This window comes from Dipodomys ordii, unplaced genomic scaffold (assembly GCF_000151885.1).
Source record: "Dipodomys ordii isolate 6190 unplaced genomic scaffold, Dord_2.0 Scaffold11, whole genome shotgun sequence".
In the NCBI taxonomy this organism is placed as follows: domain Eukaryota; kingdom Metazoa; phylum Chordata; class Mammalia; order Rodentia; family Heteromyidae; genus Dipodomys; species Dipodomys ordii.
In genome coordinates this window covers 2,813,398-2,836,003 of record NW_012267227.1, presented here as the reverse complement: position 1 = coordinate 2,836,003, position 22,606 = coordinate 2,813,398, and the positions used below count along the sequence as shown (strand labels likewise).

At 41.8% G+C, this 22,606-nt stretch overlaps 1 protein-coding gene across 1 annotated transcript in view; it reads left to right on the top strand.

Moving 5' to 3' along the window:
- Znf609 (zinc finger protein 609) overlaps positions 1-22,606 on the top strand; it is a 135,161-nt gene that overhangs the window by 88,604 nt on the left and 23,951 nt on the right. The window contains exon 2 of the mRNA XM_013009897.1: positions 6,202-6,427. Within this exon, the coding sequence (XP_012865351.1) occupies positions 6,202-6,427 (226 nt within the window). The remainder of the gene's footprint in view (positions 1-6,201; positions 6,428-22,606) is intronic.

Here is a 22,606-nt window from a genome sequence, read left to right as displayed (position 1 = left end):
ATCTCAGCCTCCTGAGTAGCTAGGATTCCAGGCATGAGCCACCAATGCCCAGCCTAATCTCTCCTTTTATATCTTAGGTATATAAAAAAGATGGTAAACTTAAATCTGATTTTTTTTCAGATCTGATTTTTTTTTAATAGTGGTTTGTTTGGTTATTTTTTGTTTTTGGGTTTTTTTTGTGTGTCTGTTTTGTTTTTGTTTTGTACTGGGGCTCGAACCTAGGACATTGCACTTTCTAGGCAAATGTTTTGCTACTGAGCTATATCCTACATCCCATCCACTGATTTTTTTTTTTGAATGCTAGCTTTTGAACTCAGTACTTGCTAGGCAAACACTTCACCATGTTAGCCATATTTCCAGCCCTTTGTGCTTTAGATTATTTTTCAGATTGGCTTGCCTTTTGTCTAGAATGGCCTAGAACTGTGATCCTCTGATCTATGCTTCCTGCATAACTGTTGGTCACACCCGGCTTGTATTTTGAGATGCGGGGGAGGGTCTCACTGTTTTTGTTTTTTGTACTGGTCCTGGGCACAATCTCAGAGTATGGGTGCTTTTGAGGCTTTTGTTTTTGTTTTTGTGTTGCCCAAGGCTTAGTTCTCAAGACTGAGCAAGCAAAAAGCCCTAAGTTCAAATGCAGGTAACACCAAGACAGGAAAGAGGGAAGGAAGGAAGGAAGAAGGAAGGGGAGGGAGGAAAGGAAGGAAGGATCTTATATATTTTCTAAATACACAGACAAAATTTTGAAAATTTCCACACATGTCTTAGGAAACATATTAAGTAGATAAGTCATACTGAAAGAAAGCTTGATCAGCCAGGTGCTAGTGGCTCCATACCTGTAATCCTGTAATACCTGTAATCAACCAAGAGGTTGAAATATGAGGACTGCAATTCAAAGCCAACCTGTGCAGGAAGTAGGACTATGGCTTAAGTGGTAGAACACCACCCTTGAGGGAAAAGACAACTGAGAATGTCTTGGCTCTGAGTTCAGTCCCCAGGACCAGCACTGAAAGAAAGAGGCGGGGGGGGGGGAGAGGGAGAGGCGGGGAGAGAGAGAGAGAGAGAGAGAGATCCTCATAAAACAATTAATTTCCCTAGATCTTTTAGAAATAGCAGCCAAAACTTTGTTTTTACTGTGTAGTATACTTCAAATGTAAGTACCCAACACCATAAAATTTACGGTGAGAAAACATCTGTTAAGTTGGGCTTATCCCTAAACAAATTTTAAACTCTAGAATTACTCAATTTTACTTGAAAATAGAGATAGGCTTCCATTTTAAATCCTAAAGTGACTTCAAAACCCACCTGTTTGGTAGTTCTAAGTGTATATACTAGGGATCATAGTTACATTTAAGAATCTGGGTGACTAAATGGCAAACAAACTGGGATTCATAGTTCTCAGGTAAAAAAAAAATTGTTTTTTCTAGTCTGGGGCTTGAATTGAGGGCCTGAGCACTATCCCTCAACCTCTTTGTGCTCAAGGGTAGTTCTCTATCACTTGAGCCACAGTGCCACTTCTGACTTTTTCTCAGTGGTTTATTGGAGATAATAGTCTCACAGACTTTTCTGCCTGTGCTGGCTCAGATCTCAGCCTCCTGACTAGCTAGTCATGAACCACCACTATTTGGCTTCAAATCATTTCTTCAAAGATGAAAATGTCATAGCTTACTAATAGCATTTGCAACACTGAGGTCATTTGTCTTACTTAAGTCAAAGTAACAAAACAATTTATCAGGAGGGAAAAGTAGTGGGAAGGTTTATTGAGGGGAGGAGGCGCACTCAGAATATTTCTAATATAGCTGTCTTATAGAGAAAATATAAACCTCCACCGAGCTGCAGTTTAAAAAAGAAAAAGTTGTTTACTGAGATATCAATTGAGCCTCTAAGAAAGGCCATGGGCTTCAGAATCAGACCTAATAAAACCTCATATTTAATTAGAATTCTGAATCTCTGAGCCTCTTCTTAGACAGGCACTCTACCACTTGAATCACACTCCACACCTCTTTCCTGATTTTTATTTTTCTGGAGAGTGTAAGTGAAGTAGTGTTTGTTCCTATGTATAGTAGAATATAAAATCCTGTAAAGCCACCTAGGTTATTAGATGAATATCACAGATCTGCTTATAATCTATTATGGCTTAATGTAGATTATAGATGTGACCAAATGGTAGTTTGCAGAGCCAGAGCTGTAATTAAAATACTGTTGTGCTTCTCTATGATCTCTCTCTAGATTTCTTTTGTTTTTTTTTTTTTTGGTAGTGAAAGTGACAAAAATTTTATGAAAGGAATATATGTTCAGTTGACAGATCATCTCTAGAGTGTGCCTCTTGAGATTTCTGTTGCAAACTAGAGGGAAACTAAATGGTTCCAAACCCAAACAGAAATTTCTTCACTTTTCCAATTACAAACTCTTTTTTATTTTATTTTATTTTTGTCAGTAGTGGGGCTTGAACTCTGGGCCTGGGCACTGTCCCTCTGCTCTTTAGCTCGAGGCTAGTGCTCTACCACTTGAGCCACAGCGCCACTTCCTGCTTTTTCTGTTTATGTGGTGCTGAAGAATCGAACCCAGGGCCTTATGCATGCGAGGCAAGCACTCTACCACCGAGCCACCTTTCCAGCCCCACAAAACTCTCTTTACTAAGTAAATAATGAAATAAAGTCATCCTCATGCAAAAGAAATCCTTAGCTCTTTTTGGTAGTATTGTTCATGTATATATATATATGATATATATCATATATATATATATAAGTTCCTCATGTGTTAGTAAATTAGGTTATTCTTAGCAGCCAGTGATTCTTCAGATATTTTGTTTAAAATACATATTGCTCAAAGGCAATAGTGGCGTTTGCAATTTATATTTGTATGTTGTATTCTATATTGAAGGGCTTGGCTTTATCTAGAACATATTAGCAGGAAAGGAAGCCACTTTCAGAGAAGAGCCTACCTTGTTGGCTAGTGGGGTGAGGAGAGAGACTGAGGGAGATATCTCTCTGGGGACTTGCCCTTTGTGTCTGGAATTGCTGTCACAGTTATTGGAACAGATTGGCAACAGTACATGTGCAAGCATGCAATCAGCAACTTCACAGGAGAGAAGGCTTAGGTCAATTTCTTTGTACAAGAAAGAGGTCCTTGCAGGAATTTATCTTGCTAGTGGAAAAAAGTGCAGAGAAAGGAACAAACCTAAGTGAAAGAAAGGCACATACTAGATGGGTGCCCTGGCTCACACCTGTCATCCTAGCTACCCAAGAGGCTGAGACCTGGAACATCACAGTTCAAGGCCAGCTAAGGCAGAAAAGTCCCTAAGATTCTGTCTCCAGTTAACTGGCAAAATGGTGGACAAGAGGTTTGGCTCAAGCTCAGCAAGAGTGCCAGTTTAAGTTCTGGTACCAAAAGGAAAAAGACACACAGACACACACAGACACACACACAGATACACACAGATACACACAGACACACACACACACATACAGACACACACACACACAGACACACACACACACAGACACACACACACACAGCTTCCAGGGCAGCCAGGAGTAGAGATGATCTGTATTGTCTTTATCTAATTTTCCCTTCCTAGTGACTCTCAAGTGTTTTCTTATAATGTTCCTTGTTCCTGAATGAGTTTAAGGATTAGAGCCATATTCAGATACTGCAAAGGAGCATTAGGGAGATTCCAGTTTACATTTTCTCTGTTTATAGCCTTCAGGTTTTTGGTTTTTTTTTTTTTTTTTTGGATATTTCAATCGAGAGAACAGATTCATTTGTCTTTTTCTTTTTTGGTACTGGGGATGGAACCCAGGACGTTGTACTTGCTAGGCAAGCGCTTTGCCACTGAGCTACATCCCAGCCCAGATTCATTACTTTACATGTCACATTTATCCTTAATTCACACTGAAATTTTCATGATCAGTGAAAATACTTAATTTTTATGCTTAATTTTCATCATTTCAAAATGATTTCACATACAGACATTAGTATAACATGAGGTTGTGGGGTGTTTTGAAACAATACTGTCCATGGCAAACGGTGTGTTGGCAGGTGATCAATGTGAACATTCTATGTTGACCTCTCACCATGATCATCATATGATGCAATCTTGCCTTCTAATCCATTTGTCACTTAAGAGTCAAGATGTTCACAGTTGCGAATAGTTTGGCTACTCTCAGGTTCCTATCTAAAGTCTGAGAAATGGGAAGTCTGGGCTGTTGCTATGTAGGTATGTTCAAAGAGTTTCTGAATGCTGTATAGCCTTCAAATTTATATATGAAAAATTTCAAGAGTCACCATATCCTAAGAAGGTTGCCAATTTAAATTATTAATTCCCCCTTTTCAAAAAAAGCAAAGCATGACTTTGGCAGAAGTTTTATATAGTCTCCTACTTCTATTTCATTGTATAAAAAAGGTAGAGTAAGGTGTGTATGTGTGTGTGTGCTTGTACGTGTGTGTGCATGTGTGCATGCATGCGCATAAGCAATAAGGATAATGTTACAGCAACTATTTAGGGACCAGAATTAATCAGAGTCAGTGTATGAGCAGACTGTGGTCTCACATTGTTAATCTGCAATGTTGATTACATTATAGGCCAAAAACTCAGAGCCAACTGCCAAGAATGGAGGCAGTATTCAGAAAACTTCTAGACTAGTTTTTGAGGCTAGGAAGGTACATATATTGGGGAAAGAAAAGTGGTGGATTACCAGTAAAGTGATAGTTATGTAGTAAATTCAGAACCAGAACTCTATTGCAGAACTGTCCAGAAGTTTGGGTTGTGGATATATGTGCAACTCTCTCTGAATGGCTATTGAAGAGCTATATTTATTCTGACTACAAATCTTTCATAAGGAGGAGTCCTAATCCTTGATCATTGTTGTCTATGTTTACTAATTGGTTTCATACTTAATCTTCAAAGAAAATAAGTTTATATATGTATTGAGTGCCACTTTGATACGTGAGAGAGAGATACTACTACCCATTACAACTGTGTATCTTCTGTGTTATCTCTGGTGTTTTAACTGTTTTTATCTGTCTGTATACTGTTAGATTGCTTTGGATTGACTCTTGGGTAGTAATAGCACCTTCTGACATAAATCTGAAGTTAGAGTCCTACTCCAAAATGCAATTGTCATTAACTACCCACTGTTAAAATCTCTGAGGGTCAAAAAATCCCCATCAGATTGCTCCCAGCTCTCTGGTATCTTTTAAGTACATTTCCTTCTAGCTAAAGTTGTATTAAAGCTCCTAAGATTATTAGAAATCATGGCATTGCCAATTCTGAATATTCCTTTGTCTCCACTTGTATTTATATAATACAGTTAATATACTGATCGTTACTGGGTGTTGGTGGCTCATGCCTATAATCCTAGTTACTGAGGAAGCAGAGATCTGAGGATTGTGGTTAAAAGCCAGCCTGAGCAGAAAGTCTGTGAGACACTTATCTCCAATTAACCACGAAAAAGTTGGAGGTGGAGCTTCTAGCTCAGGCCCCAGGACCAGCACCAAAATATATACATATACATACATATATACACATACATATACATATACTACTCGATTGGTAAGAAGCAATAATGGTTACAGAAAAATACCTCAGAAGCTGGGTCTTGTCTTAGTTAGATGCTTTAATATAATCAAAATTGGCCCTGATTCTCTTATACTAGAGAATTTTAATAAGACAAGAAAAAATAGAGCCATATGCCAGCGGCTCATGCCTGTAATCCTAGCTACTCAGGAGGCTGAGATCTGAGGATCTGGTTCAAAGCCAGCTCAGGCAGGAAAGTCCTTGAGGTTCTTATCTCCAATTACAGGAGATCAGAAGTAAAGCTATGGCTCAAAGTGGTAAAGCACTAGCTTTGAGCAAAAGAGCTCAGGGACAGCGCCCTGAGACAAGCCCCACCCCCCAAAAAAAAAATAGAGTCTGGAAGACAAAAGACCAAAACCACTTCTAGCCAAGCAGAGTTTATGAGGAAAAATTCCTAGTAGGAATAGAACTTCTCTTAGCACAGGGTGCTCTCATCTAAACCTCTACATTTGTAGTGGTATCATGAGCTGGAACTTAAAGAGGAGGACATATATCTCTACTGCACTCTGATAGCAAAGGATATAGGACTAGATTAACTATTTTCTAATATATTTAGTATTTTAAATATTTAGATGTCTCCTCTAAATGATCCTATTGCTCAGCTACTACTTTCTCTTCCTCCACAGATGGAGTCCCCTGTCTCCACACCAGCGGTGCTACCCTTGCACCTTTTGGTGCCAGTAGTCAATAATGACATCTCATCTCCCTGTGAGCAGATCATGGTTCGAACCCGATCAGTTGGGGTCAACACATGTGATGTGGCTCTAGCCACAGAGCCTGAGTGCTTGGGCCCCTGTGAACCTGGAACCAGCGTCAACCTCGAAGGCATCGTGTGGCAGGAAACAGAAGATGGTAAGTGGTATACATGCTTTCCCATCCCATCGCAACCTGCTCCAGAAGAAGAGCCAGTAGGGGCTTACTGTTATAACCACTGCCAGATATTTGTATGAAGTCTTAGGTCCACATCTTGCTAGCAGTGCACACACAGAGGATAGCAGCAAACTCCTTAGCAGAATCTCCCTCTCCTAAAGAGTGCCAATGCCAATGTTTTACACCTAGAAGCATGGCCAACTCCTTCCTTCCACTGGTTGCCAGCCACCTACACCACTTCATACATCTGTCACTTGGCACAGACTTTATAAGCCAGGTCAACAGGGAATTGTTTACACGGTCTTGTTTTCAGTCTTCCATTAACTAAACAGTTGACTTGCTGTAGGTTGCTGCTGCCCAACAGATTTCTTCTGTTTGGAAAGTTCATAAAAGTAAACAAATGTAGAATAAAAGTACAAAATGTATTTAACCAAGTAGTTCAGCTTTCTTGGTAACATCTGGTGGCAGCAGGATTCTCCAACATATTCTTTTAATAAAGAGTCCAAGTCTTCATCAAAATCTATGTGGAGGAGCTAGGTCTCATTGCCATCATGTTTCTGTATCAGTAGCCAGATTTTCAAAGCATCCTCACTCTGAGGAGTTTAGAGGCCCAGAAGAGCACAGCTAATTACTATCACAGACCTAACTAGTCAGAAATTCAGACATTTTAGGGCTAGTGGCTCAATACTAAAAGCACCTACCTAGGAAGTGCAAGGCCATGATTTCAAATCCCTGTACTACAAAATGAAAGAAAGAAAAACAGAAAAAAAAATAGAAAAAGTAGGCATTTTATTCTACCAGAATTCTGTTCACTTGAATATTTTGTTGTTCGATATTCCAAGTTCTGTGCAGTGGGTGCTAATGTGTTCTAGATAAAGCATTCTGTATTCTTAGCTATCTCATTATTAGGAATATAGTAAATCTTCAGCTTTCAAGAATATTGCTGATGAGGGGCTGGGAAAGTGGCTCAATGGTAGAGTGCTTGCCTTGCATGCATAAGGCCCTGGGTTGGATTCCTCAGCACCACACAAGCAGAAAAGGCTGGAAGTGGTGCTGTGGCTCAAGTGGTAGAATGCTAGCCTTGAGCTGAAGGACAACACCCAGGCCAGAGTTCAGGCCCCATGGCCAACAAAAAAAAAAGAATGTTGCTGATGAAAGTGGTGCTGTGGCTCAAGTGGTAGAGCTCTTGCCGTGAGCTGAAGAGCTCAGGGACAGTGCCCAGGCCCAGAGTTCAAGCCCCATGACCAACAAAAAATTAATTAATTAATTAATTTAAAAAATATGTTAGTTAAAAAAAATATTGCCGATGAAGTTTACTGTGTGCCTGAGACCATAATGGAAAAAAAAAAGAAAAGAAAAGAGACCATCTATGTACCATTAAGCAACCTTCAGGACCTCCTACCTAAATATATTGAATATATCAATTAATTTCCTCCCTGCCATAGGGATAGGACAAGCTTTTCTTTTCTTTTTACTCTAAACTAAATTTATGATTTAGTTGTCACTATCAACCAATTACCACATTCCTGTCTGTGTGTGTGTGCACATGCATGCATGTATTCGTGTACGCACTAGTACTACAGAGCTTAAAGTCAGGGCCTAGGTGGCTCTTCCTTAGCTTTTTTGCTCAAGGCTAGCACTCTACCACTTGAGCCACAACTCCACTTTCTACTTTTTGCTGATTCATTAGAGATAAGAGTCTCAGGAATTTTCCTGCCCAGGCTGGCTTCAAACCTCAATCCTAATATCTCAACCTCAATCCTAGTATCTCAGCCTTCTGAGTAGCTAAGATTACAGGTGTGTACCACTGGCCCCTGGCTTTAGGTACTCTTAATATATCCTACCCTCTCTTCCCCTCTCCTCTCTCCTTCCATTCCTTTCTTCCTTGTCTTCCTGCCTTCCTGCCTTTGTTTCCTTTTCTCTATTTTCCTTTTTTTTCCTCCATTCTTTGCCCTCCTATTTTCGCCCCTCTACCATGCCCCAGCTTTTCCACTATTTTAGAAAATCTTTTTTTTTTTTTTTTGCCAGATGTGGGGCTTCAACTCTGGGCCTGGCTGTCCCTAAGCTCTTCAACCGAGGCTAATGCTCTACTGCTTAAGCCACAGCACCACTTCCGGTTTTCTGAGTGGTTTATTGGAGATTAGTCTCACAGACTTTCCTACACAGGCCAGCTTTGAACTGGGATCCTCAGATCTTAGTCTCCTGAGTAGCTAGGATTACAGGCGTGAGCTACCAGCACCCAGCTAGAAAATCTTATGAGCTCAGTGACTTGTTGTTTTTGTGTTGTGCCAGTATTAGGACTGAGGAACCTGGTCTCTGTCTCTTAGCTGTTTTTTTGTTTTGTTTTGTTTTGTTTGATGCTGGTCTCGGGGCTTAAACTGATGGCCTGGGTGCTGGCCCTGAGCCACTTTTTCTCAAGGCTAGCACTCTACCACTGGAACCACAGCTCCACTTTGGCTTTTTTGGTAGTTTATTAGAGATAAGAGTCTCACAGGCTTTGCTGCCCAGATTGGCTTCAAACCATGATCCTCAGATCTCAGCCTCCTGAGTAGCTACCATTACAGAGATGAGCCATTGGTGCCTAACTGTCCCTTTTCATTCAAGGCTGTCACTCTACCACTTCCTGCCCTTTTTTTGACAGGGAGCGAAGGGTGGGGTAGGTAATTGGAGATAAGAGTCTCCTGAACTTTTCTTCTTGGGCTGGCTTTTGAGTCATGATCTCCAGATTTGAGCCTCCTGAGTAGCTAGAATTACAGGCATGGGCCATTGGCATCTAGTTAGAGTCCCTGTTTTGTCACCAACACTTAGCACCTGTAATATGCTTTCAAAAATATTTGACTCAAAAAAGAAAATGAAAACTAAATTGGGCATGGCACACACCTGGAATTCTGGCACTTGGGCAGGAAAATGGGAAAGCTCGAGGCCAAGCTAGACTATAAAATGAACTCCAGCCAGGTGCCAGTGGCTCACGCCTGAAATCCTAGCTATTCAAGAGGCTGAGATCTGAGGATCACAATTCCAAGCCAGCCTGAGCAGGAAAGTCCGTGAGACTCTTATCTCCAATAAACCACTAGAAAACAGGAAGTGGTGCTGTGGCTCCAGTGGTAGAGTGCTAGTCTTGAGCTGAAGAGCTGAGGGACAACCCCCAAGCCCAGAGTTCAAGCCCCACGACCAACAACAACAACAAAATGAACTCCAGGCCACCATGGGCTTTGTAGATCCTGTCTCAAAAAGAATTATTTTTTGGGTGAATAAATGAGTGCATCCATATCACTGTTATTTCTGGATCGATGCTAAAATATTTAGCAGATATTATAATGCTTCAATTTAGTAATCATGTCAAAATAATTTCTGAACTTCTCTCACATTCAGAATAAATCCCGTAAGTTTAAGACTGGTTTTATTTTTCTAAGTCTATAAGATTTGTAGGGGTTTTGTTGTTTTTTGTCCGTTGTAGGGCTGGAACTCAGGGCCTGGGCACTGTCCTTGAGCTCTTCTGCTTAAGGCTAGCAAGGCTAATGCTCTACCACTTTGAGCTACAGCACCACTTTCAGTTTTCTGGTGGTTAATTGGAGATCAGAGTCTCATGGCCTTTCCTGTATGGACTGGCTTTGAACCTCAAATCTCAGCCTCCTGAGTAGCTAGGATTACAGACATGAGCCACCATCACCTAGCTTTTTTTTTCCTTGTCAGTCATAGGGCTTGTACTCTGAGCCTGCTCACTGTACCCTGAGCTCTTTTGCTCAAGGCTAGTGTTCTACCACTTTGAGCCACAGTGCCACTTCTGGTTTCCTGGTGGTTCATTGGCAATAAGAGTCTCACAGCCTTTCCTGCCCAGGCTGGCATCGAACCTCAGTCCTCAAATCTCATCCTCCTCAGTAGCTAGGATTGCAGGCGTAAGCTACTGGTGCCAAGACTTCTATTTTCGTTTTGTTTTGGTTTGGTTTTTTTTTTTTTTTTTGGTTGCAGGGCTTGAACTCTGGGCCTGGGCGCTGTCCCTCAGCTCTTCAGCTCAAGGCTAGTGCTCTAGCACTTGAGCCACAGCACCACTTCCAGTTTTCTAGTGGTTTATTGGATATAAGAGTCTCACAGAGTTTCCTGCCTAGGGCTGGCTTTGAACCACGATCCTCAGATCTCAGCCTCCTGAGGAGCTAGGATTACAGGCGTGAGCCACCGGCGTCCGGCTTGTAGTTCTATTTTTAATACTACATTTTCTCCCACTTACGGTATTGTATTTCAAGGTTTAGTTCTTCACTCTTTTTTCTTCTCATCACAAGGGTAAAAGAACTGTTCTGCAATGATATACTCTACTTCCCTTTGCTTTCTGGCCATCCCAGAGAGTCTTACCTCAATTTTCAGTTGGCAAAGGTCTGATTGAGATCATGGTTGGTTCACTTTCCTTTTCAAGTCAGAGAAGAATTCCTGTAAAAATGATTCCCTAAAGATTATAAGATCTAGAGAGTACTAAGTCAGTCCTCAAGTTAATAAGAACAACATAGGATGCTTTGGGGAAAAAAAATTCTAGGCCTTTGTGCTCTGTCTGTATCTGACTTTTTTTTTTTTCTTTTTTGAGTTCCTTTTTATTTTTTTTTCTTTTATTTTTGGGCCAGAAAACTACTATCTTCAAATAGAACAGTTCTTCCAGCTTAGAAAGAAGCTGTGAAGACTTGGTCTATGGGTAGAATGGAGGGTGCTAAGGCCCCTGTAGAAATGAATCACCTTGTAAGAATAGTATTATAGGGGTCATAGTGGCAGTGATTCTTGGTTTCTTTGCCTTTCATTTCTACAGTATTTCTTTCCTCTCCTCTTCCTAGCACTCATGTTAGACTTTACCCTAGAGACATTTTGATTTTTTTTTTTTTTGTTCTTTGTCAGTCTTGGAGCTTGAACTCGGCCTGGGCACTGTCCTTGAGCTCTTCAGCCCAAGGCTAGTGCTCTACCATTTGAACCACAGCACCACTTCTGGTTTTTGGGTGGTTAATTGGAGATAAGAGTCTCACAGACTTGCTGTCCTAGCTGGCTTTGAACTGAGATCCTTAGATGTCAGCCTCCTGAGTAGCTAAGATTACAGGTGTGAGCCACTGATGCCTGGCATTGATTTTTTTTTTATTATTATTATTTTAATTTTATTTTATTGTAAAGATGCTGTACTGAGGGGTTATAGTTTCATGAGTAAGGTAATGGGTACATTTCTTGTCGAACATTGTTACCCCCTCCTTTGTTGATTTTTTTTTATTTTTTGCCAGTCCTGGGGCTTGAACTCAAGGCCTGGGCACTTTGCTCAAGGCTCGCACTTTACCATTTGCATCACACCACCACTTCAGGCTTTCTCTGTTTGTGTGGTACTGAGGACAAATCCAGGGCTTCCTGCATGCTAGGCAAGCACTCTACCACTAAGCCACATTCCCAGCCCCATTTTGAATTTTTTTTGCAGATTCTTCTCTTTATGCTGTTCATAATTCAGCCAGCACTGCAAAGCTCCTCCTTGACTCAGTCTATCCTTCAGACTGTTAAGAATACCCAATGTAGCCCAGTGCTGGTGGCTCATGCCTCTAGTAGGCTCTCAGCCTGCTGAGATCTGAGGATGGAAGTTCAAATCCAGCCTAGGCAGCAAAGTCCGTGAGACTCTTATCTCTAATTAATCACAGAAGAGAACCAGAAGTGGTGTTGTAGATCAAGAGGCCTTGAACAAAAGGAGCTTAAGAACAGCACCCAGGCACAGAGTTCAAGGCCCAAGACCAGCAAAAGACAAAAAAAACTCAAAACAAACAAAAAGTAAGAATACCCAAATGTAGTGTAGTATGTTTTCTTTGTTTAGTTGCTGTTGAAGCTTATAAGGATCTGACTACACTGATTTGACTGTCTGACTTTCTCACTTCAAATCAAAGTAGCAAATACCAAGTCTATTCCAGGTTTATGAACTTTAATCTTAACCCAAGGCCCTAGAGACAATATATAAGAAGCCTTAAAATAGGGCATATGTCAGGTACTAGTGGCTCAAATCTGTAATCCTAGCTACTCAGGAGTCTGAGATCTGAGAATCATGGTTCAAAGCCAGCCCAGGCTGGAAAGTCTGAGACTCATCTCCACTTAACCACCAGAAAACCGTAAGTGGCACCATGGCTCTAAGTGGTAAAGTGCTAGCCTTGAGAGCAAAAGCTCAGCACCCAGAATTCAAGCTCCAGAACTCTCTCTCTCTCTCTTTCTCTCTCTCTCTCTCTCTCTCTCTCTCTCACACACACACACACACACACACAAATAGTATAAATAAGCATATATACTGGGTATGGTGACAGATGACTTTAATCCTAATTTCTATGAATCTGAAACAGGAAGATTGTAAGTAAATTCAAAGCCAGTCCAAGCAAAATTAATGAGACCTTATTTCATTACAAAATAAACATCTTGGGCTGGGAATGTGACTTAGTGGTAGAGTGCTTGCCTTGAATACATGAAGCCCTGGGTTTGATTCCTTAGTACTACATACACAGAAAAAAACAGAAGTGGTGCTGTGGCTCAAGTGGTAGAGTGTTGGCCTTGGGAAAAAGAAGTCTTGGGGCGGGGGGAACTGGTCATGGTGGCTCATGCTTATAATCCTAGTTATTCAGGAGGCAGGCATTGGAAAGACCATTAGCCAGGCAAAAAAAATTTCAGGACACCCCCATGTTATTCTTTAAAGACTGGCCATGGTGACATCCCTGTCATTCCAGCTTAGTGGAATGCTGGGCATAAACACAAAATCCTCATTGAAAAGTAACTAAAGGACTGGCGGCATGTTATGTGATAGAATGTTTCCCAAAAAGTGGGAGGCCCTGAGTTCAAACCTCAGTGCTATCAATAAATAAGTAACTAGTAAGGAAAAAACAAAAAGAATAAAATTAAGGCTTTAGTCACACGAGTACTTGGCTGGCTTGTATAAAACTCTGAGTTTAGCTGGGCACCGGTGGCTCACACCTGTAATCCTAGCTACTCAGGAGGCTGAGATCTGAGGATCACAGTTCAAGCCAGCCCTGGCAGGAAAGTCCATGAAACTCTTATCTCCAATAAACCACCAGAAAACCGAAGTGGCTCTGTAGCTCAAGTGGTAGAGCACTCACCTTGAGCTGAAGAACTGAGGGACAGCACTCAGGCCCACAGAGTTCAAGCCCCATGATCTACAAAAAAAAAAAAGGACTCTGAGGTTTTTGTTGTTGTTTGTTTGTTTGTTTTTGCCAGTCCTGGGGCTTGAACTCAGGGCCTGCGCACTGTCCCTGAGCTTGCTTTTGCTCAGGCTAGCACTCTACCACTTGAGCCACAGTACCCCTTCTGGCTTTCTCTGTTTATGTGGTACTGAGGAATGAAACCCAGGGCTTCATGCATGCTACCTGCCATGCATTCTACCATTGAGCCACATTCCCAGCCTGAGCCACTCCTTTTTAGCTTTTACTTTATTTTTTTTAATAAGACCTTACATTTATTCCTAGGCTGGCCTAGGTCTGATCCCTTTTTGTTGTTGTTGTTGTTGTTGGTCGTGGGGCTTGAACTCTGGGCTTGGGCACTGCCCCTCAGTTCTTCAGCTCAAGGCAAGCACTGTACCAATTGAGCTACAGCGCCACTTCCAGTTTTCTAGTGGCTTATTGGAGATAGGAGTCTCACAGTCTTTCCTGCCCAGGCTGGCTTTGAACCGAGATCCTCAGATCTCAACCTCCTGAGTAGCTAGGATTACAGGCGTGAGCCACCAGCGCCTGGCTTGATCCTTCTATTTATACTTTCTATATAGCTAGAACAATAGCTATATGCCATATGCCCAGCTTTTATCAGTTAAGATGGAGTCTCATGAACTTTTTGCTTGGGCTAGCTTCTATTTCCTTGTATTTTTGGGTCTGGTCATGGGGCCTGAACTCTGGGCCTGGGTGCTGTCCCTCAGCTCTTCAGCTCAAGGCTAGAGCGCTACCACTTGAGCCATAGCACCAGCACCACTTCCAGCTTTTTTTTTTTCTGCTTATGTGGTGCTGAGGATATGAACCCAGGGCCTCATGTATGCAAGGCAAGCACTCTACCACTGAGCCACCTTCCTAGCCCTTGGGCTAGCTTCAAATTACAGTCCTCCTGATCTTTGCCTCCTGAGTAGCTAAGATTACAACTGTGAACCACCATGCCTGATTTTTTATTTTTATTTATTTTTTTTTTTTGTCGGTCATGGGGCTTGAACTCTGGGCCTGGGCGCTGTCCCTCAGCTCTTCAGCTCAAGGCGAGCACTCTACCACTTGAGCTACAGCGCTACTTCCGGTTTTCTGGGGTGGTTTATTGGAGATAGGAGTCTCACGGTCTCTCCTGCCCGGGCTGGCTTTGAACCGCGATCCTCAGATCTCAGCCTCCTGAGTAGCTAGGATTACAGGCGTGAGCCACCAGCGCCCGGCTGATTTTTTATTTTTTAAGCAATGGCTTCTACCATCATCCCTTTAAAACTATGCAAGTCAGGGGTGAAACCTTCAGATACCTTCAGAAAAGTTATACTTTCTTAAATATGAGCATGGAGAACCCTCGGTGGCTGCAACAGGAATAAGGGATGCCAGAGTGGGTAAGTCCTGGCTCTTATCTGTGCTACCTGTAGGTATGTTACACTCCTTTGAAATCCTTATTTAAAGAGGATTCTGCTGTTCTGCTGTTTAAAAAGACATTTCATTTGTAACTAATCCTCCTACCCATGTAGAAATTACTTTTAAGGGGCTGGGAAGGTGGCTCAGTGGTAGAGTGCTTACCATGCATGCATGAGGCCCTGGGTTCGATTCCTCAGCACCACATAAGCAGAAAAAGCTGGAAGTGGCGCTGTGGCTCAAGTGGTAGAGTGCTAGCCTTGAGCTGAAGAGCTGAGGGACAGCGCCCAGGCCCAGAGTTCAAGCTCCGCAACTGACAAAAAAACAAAGGAGAGAGGAGAGGGAGAGAAGAGGAGAGGAGAGGAAAGAGGAAGGAACTGTAACGCCTATATTTATATTTCTGAAGCCAGAATGTGACTTCCTTGTATGTCAACCAGTGTGAAAAATAACTTTGGCCTATCTTCCAAAACTGAGTTCTCATTTGGTGGGAAGAAAGAAGTCTACAGTTTTTCCCCTTGTTAAGGATTATGTCATTTACACGGACTAGTAAACCTAGGAAGCCTGGTGCCACCCTGTGTCCACTTCAGGTTATCCATTGCTACAACAGGGTATGTTAGGAAGTACTTAGAACTTCTAAAGAAATACAGAGCTTCTCAAGGCATCAGTGTATGGTACAAACATCTTTGAACTAGCATTAGGAGAGTTGGGTTCTAGTACACGTTGTACCTTTAGCTAGCTGTGTGATCTTGGGGAAGTAAGTTAACTTCTGTTTTCAGATTTTGAATTTGTCAAACAAAGGTCTTGGGCTAAATCTGTACTTTCCCATTAGAATTTTTTGTGATGGATGTGCTCTGTTTGAAATGGTTGTCAGACATGAGCACCTGAAATGTGACAAATAGAACTGAGGAGCCAATTTTTTCTTTTTTTAACTTACTTAAGCCAGGGGTAGTGGTACATGCCTGTAATTCCAGCACTTGGGACCATGAAGTAGGAGAATTTTCCAGTTTGAGGTTAAGGTTGGGCTACATAGTAAGACCCCACTTTAAAAAAAAAAAAAAGCAAAACAGAAACAAAAACAGCCAGATAGCAGTGACTCACACCTGTAATCCTAGCTATTTAGGAAGCTTAGATCTGAGGTCAACCCAAGCAGGAAACTCCTCCAATTAATCTCCAGAAAATAAGAAGTGGCACTGTGGCTCAAAGTAGTAGAGCACTACTTTTGAGCAAAAGAGCTTAGGGACAGCACTCAGGCCCATGACTAGAAAACAAAAACAACAATAAGTTTAATGCTTGTAACTAGTGGCTTATAATTTTGATTATACATGTGTGTATATACTCTGAGATGGAGGGAATAGTGGGAAGGAAATGTGGGAAGAGAGTGGGAACGTAGCTCACATCTGTACAGATCCATGGTGACTTCTCTATACTCCAGCCTCTGTTACTCAGGAAAACATTTGGCCCTGCTTCAAACTCTGTGGTTGAGCTCTGCTCTTTGGTCTGTGGCTTTTCTTTTTCTCATTATCAGAGTAATAGGCAGTGGTTTTGCTTAACAGGAAGTTAGTTTGCCTGTGGTGGCTCTGCTGACAACCTGACCCAATGATTCTTCATCCTCATCTAGTGCAGAATTGGCTGTGGGTCTTTATCCTTCTCACTCAAGGGGAAAGGGAAGCTCTATTAATCTTTCTTCTTAAAAACGTTAACCTTGGTAGTTACTGTTGTTTATTGTGATTGATTCTGACGTTGCAGTGTATAAGTGAACTCAGAAATACGTAACTGTTAATATTTGTACTGGAAAAGTGAGATGGTGCCCAGCTGCTGGTTTTCCTTTCTCATAGGCTATAATTAATGCCTTCTCACCTTCAGGCTTTCCTCGGGTAGCACTCACTTAGAGAGAGATGGTCCATGATGACCAAGCTTTCCCCACTGCTTAGCCTGACACCTGCAGAAACAGCTCTACCCAATTGCACAGACATAAAAAGCCTAGCAGCCATTGTCTGGCACCACAACTCCTCATAGCAACAGAGCACCACATGGCAACAGCAGCCACACAAAGAAAACATTAGGGAAATCAATACATCCACTTCTCCTACCCCTCCGCCACGCAAAACAACAGCCAACACCTAGCAGCTTACTTGCTCTCAGTAGATACTTTAGAGCCTGACATGTTTATTTATATCCTTGTAGAATATGTTATCTGTCCACTTTTCATATATTTAAATCCTGAAGCCCTAAGGAAAAATTTCAGTCACATGGTTTTCTGGGTTTCATTTTGCGAAGCAGCCTCATCTTCAAGAGAAAGAAATGCCCCCATTTTATTTGTTCTCACCCACCTCTTCTCACCTCCTCCTTTCTATCTAGCAAAACATAGACAAGCAGTACAGGTGGCCTGGCTGTGGGTTGGCAGACAAGTAAGCTTGCTTCCAAATGAGACTCTTTTGATGTCATAACAAAAATCTTCTTATACACAGACACTGGCCTATTTTGTTACCAGTGCCGTCCTTTAACAACTAGTTTATTTCCTGATATTTCACATTCAGCTGATGAGTGATGCCTAGGCATTATAGTTCCTGTATGTCATGGGACTGATCACTAGCCCTAACTAAGTTAATTTGGAAGGGAGAAAGGCCCCATTTGAGAGTGTTAGTGTTTTCTTACACTGTTGCTCAGGTCGTTTTCCTTATCTAGGCCTTAGTTTCCTTATTTATAAAATTAGGAGGTTTGACTACATGATACCTGTAGTCCTTCTAACTCTGATATATACACAAAGATCATTTGTGTAGGACAGAAGAGGGGATATAATCTTTGTTGTCATTGGTTGTCATATGATCAGGAAGATGTCTAGTCCTTTGGTCTCAGTGCTTGCACTGCTAAAAACAGGCCCTAACCTTTCTCTGGTTGATAATGCTGCTGTAACAACAGTGGGCAAAGCTATTAACAAACTTGGCAACTAGCCTTTTCTCCCATAGCAGCAGTTTGAGACCAGTTCAGGCAGATCTTTGCTCCCAGGCTTGTTGCTACTGAGGCTGCGTCTGCCTCTTAATATCAGTAACGTCCCCCCCCCCCGCACCTCCCCTACTTTCCACCACCACCTCTTTCCTCTCACTCTCACTGTTCCTTTCCCTTCCCAACACCACCCCCCTGTTCTCTACTTCTTCTGATACCTCATTATCGCATCTCCCTTAGGCTTTACAGAACAAAGAAATCACAGGGTATCAACTTTATAATTTAGGCAGCTGGAGATAATTTCCTCAGGATAGGGTGGGTAGGTAGCTGGTTCCTCCTGGCATGCGGCAGCACTGCTAAATGGCATTGTATTTTGCCTGTCAGACTTAGCTTTGTTAGGCCCATTCAGGGTTCTCTGTTTTTGAGTCAAATTATAGTGGCAAACTAGGCCCATGTACTTTCAGAGGGGCAAGAATTAGGAAAAACATGGAAAGTATGTCACTTAAAGGTCTGCTACTTGCTAATTGCTTAAGGAATCTTTATTTGATCCACTATTCCTGTGCTTACCCCTGCCAGATCCTTCATTTCCTTTAGTTTACTGCCTTCATAACCTTCTCCATAGCAACAACTATATGATCAAAAGGCTATGGTGAAAAATTGAGTAAACTGCTCTCCCCAAGCTCACTCCTATTTGCTTTGGGCAGGATATCTTTTAGAAAGAAGAGGGCTGGGAAGGTGGCTCAGTGGTAGAGCGCTTGCCTTGCACGCATGAGGCCCTGGGTTCAATTCCTCAGCACCACATAAGCAGAAAAAGCTGGAAGTGGCGCTGTGGCTCAAGTGGTAGAGCTAGCCTTGAGCTTAAGAGCTGAAGGACAGCACCCAGGCCCAGAGTTCAGGCCCCATGACCGGCAAAAAAAAAAAAAAGAAAAGACTGTCAAACTGGTTTCTACTTCATTGAATTCATAATCAAACTTTTAACCCTAAACCAATTCAGTGAACAACCTGCCTCCCTCATTTGACTGATTACCTCCACCTTTTGGGAAAAATTCCCAAATCATTTAGCTCTTAACTTTCTCCTTAGAAGTAGATAAATACCCCTATAATTGCTATCAATATGGAGAAAGAACTGGTAAAGAAACTGGAACCTTCCATTTCCCCATGTCTTACTGCATTTCATCCTAGACACTCCTGACCTGAAGGTTGGGCAGACTGTCTAAAGTATAGAAATAGCCCACCCTTTAGCTGATTCTGGAGCTGCCTGCTTTGTCACCCCTCACCCCAGTACTGATCTATAGAAGTTATGAACTCACAGGTTTGGTTTCTTTCTATGTTAGTAGGTCTTGTTGAACAATATGTGAGTGAAGCATACGTGTGCAGTTCATTGAATTTTCTATTTTTAAATTTTTCTCTTTTAATTTCGTTTATATATTATTTTATTTTATTTCATTTTTTTATGTGGTACTGAGGAATCGAACCCAGGGCTTCATGCATGCTAGGCCAGCACTCTACCACTGAGCCACATTCCCAGACCACACTGAATTTTCTAAGTGCACACACTACATGTTCCAGGATCTAGATGAAGAAACACTAGAGTGTCAGAGCCCTTTCATGTTTCCCTTCCAATAGCCTAACTCATCCCCACCTCCGTTACTTCTGATGGCTAACATTGGTTGATGTTACCTATTTTGAACTTTACATGATCAGAATAGTATATACTCTCTTTTTTTTTGGGGGGGGTCAGTCGTGGGGCTTGAACTCTGGGCTTGGGTGCTATCCCTGAACTCATCAGCTCAAGGCAAGCAATCTACCGCTTGAGCTACAATGCCACTTCCAGTGTTCTAGTGGTTTTTATTGGAGATAAGTGTCTCACAGACTTCCTTGCTTGAGCTGGCTTTGAACCATGATCCTCAGATCTCAGCCTTCTGAGTAGCTAGGATTACAGGCATGAGCCACCAGCGCCTGACTTAGTATACATATACACTCTTTTATATTGAGCTGCTCAACATACCATGCATATTGCATGTAGTTAGTTAGCTTTAGTCTCATTATTTTTATCATATTCCATTATGTGAATAAACTATTCAGTTGTTGATAGCCATTTGGGTTATTTGCAATTTGGGTCTGTTAATTTAAAAACTGTTCCACTTCCGGCTATTTTTTTTCTGTTTATGTGGTATTGAGGAATCAAACCCAGGGCTTCATGAATGCTAGGCAAGCACTCTACCACTAAGCCACATTCGTAGCCCCCTGATTACATCTTAGACTTGAATTTGTCTTTTTCAGTAGCTATTCTTATTGGTATGTAATAGTATCTCATTATGATATTGATTTGTATTTCCCTGGCAAGTAATAAAATTAAGCATCTTTTCAAATGTTTATTGGTCATTTGGAAATCTTGGATGAGGTTCCTGTCCAAGTCTTCTGTCCACTTTTAGATCCAGTTGTATATCTTTTTCTTATAACTAGCCATTCTTTGTATATTCTGGTTACAAGGTCTTTGGCACACACACACACACACATATACACACACACACACACACACACACACACACATTATATTGCTATAATAAATATTTTGTATCTTTTTCTGTGGGGGCATACCAGTTCTGGGGCTTGGACTCAGGGCCTGGGTTTTGTTGGCTGGTGCTTTTACCACTTGTGCTATAGCTCCACTTCCAGTTTATGGTGATTAATTGGAGATAAAAGTCTTCTAGACTTCCCTACTCCAGATTGGCTTTGAACCACAACCCTCAGATATCAGGCTCCTGAGTATAGCCAGGCATGCTTTTTCTCATAATAGTGTGATTTCATGAATGGAAGTCATTCCTTTTTTATGTACTCTGTTTTGCCTTCTTTCCTTTTTGTTATTAATACTTTTTTTTGGGGGGGGGTCATGGAGCCTGAACTCTGGGCCTGGGCTCTGTCCCTCAGCTCTTCAGCTCAAGGCTAGTACTCTACCATTGAGCCACAGCACTTATATGGTGCTTAGAAATCAAACCCAGAACCTCGTACATACAAGGCAAGTACTCTACCACTGAGCCACCTTTCCAGCCCTGTTTTTTTTTTTTTTGGGACTTGAACTCTGGGCTTGGGTGCTGTCCCTGCACTCTTCGGCTCAAGGCAAGCACTCTACCGCTTTAGCTACAGTGCCACTTCCAGTTTTCTAATGATTTATTGGGAGATAAGAGTCTCACGGAGTTTCCTGCCAGGGCTGGCTTTGAACAGCAATCCTCAAATCTCAGCCTCCTGAGTAGCTAGGATTACAGGCGTGAGCCACCGGCACCCAGCCCCATTTTTAATGGTTTTTTTTTTGTGTGTGTGTCCTGTTTATTAAAGGCTTTCTTGTTCTTAAATAGTCAAGATATTCTCCTATGTGTTTTCTGATAATTTACAAACTACCTGGAATTAAATTTTTGTTCAGGACATAGATTGGAAGTCAAGAACTTTTTTTCTTTCATTTTGTATTTTCACATAAATTTTAGGATCGGGTTGTAGTGATGGTTTGTATTTTGCTTTTTTTTTTTGTGGTACTAGGGTTTGAATTCAGGGCTTCACACTTGTTTTGCAGACCATAAAACATCTAGTATTTTATACCTGGAAATATGAACTAAGAAGGAAGAGAGTATATTTTCATTTTGTGAGGTAGCATATTTTAAAAAACAAAAGTTATTTGATTCAGATTCTGAATGTGTAAGGTATATGACACTGAAACAAATTGTTCTGAGCTTTCATACTAATTTTTTTTTTTTTTTGCCAGTCCTGGGGCTTGAACTCAGGCCCTGTGTGCTGTCTCTGAGCCTCTGTGTTCAAGGCTAGCACTCTACCACTTGAGCCACAGCACTACTTCCAGCTTTTTCTGAGTAATATATTGGAGATGAGTCTCACAGACTTTCCTACCTGGGCTGGCTTTGAAACACAATCCTCAGATCACAGCCTCCTGAGTAGCTAGGATTACAGGGGTGAGCCAGCAGTACCCAGTTGGTTTTTTTTTTTGGGGGGGGGGTCGTCAGGTCGTGGGGCCTGAACTCTGGGCCTGGGCGCTGTCCCTGAGCTCTTCAGCTGAAGGCTAGCGCTCTACCACTTGAGCCACAGCGCCACTTCTGGCTTTTTTCTTTTTGCTTATGTGGTGCTGAGGAATCAAACCCAGGCCCCACCAGTACCCAGTTATGTGTGTGTGTTTTACCCCATACTCAACAATGTTAAAAGTAGTAAGAAGCCACACACCAGAGACACATGCTGGGCTGGGAAGGTGGCTCAGTGGTAGAGCGCTTGCCTTGCATGCCTGAGGCCCTGGGTTTGATTCCTCAGCACCACATAAGCAAAAAGAAAAAAGCCAGAAGTGGCGCTGTGGCTCAAGTGGTAGAGTGCTAGCCTTGAGCTGAAGAGCTGAGGGACAGCGCTCAGGCCCAGAGTTCAGGCCCCACTACCGGACCAAAAAAAATAAATAAAAATAAATAAATAAGGAAAAAGAAAAAAAAAACAGGAAAAACAATTTGGCAGTCCATTAACAAGTTCTATGGAAACAAGTCCAGTAGAAAAGAAAATATTTCAGTGTAGTATTGGGGAAACCCACGCCAAATCATCCATTTGTATAGAAATATATAGAGGTACATATATATTCAAGATTAAATTTGCATTAAAG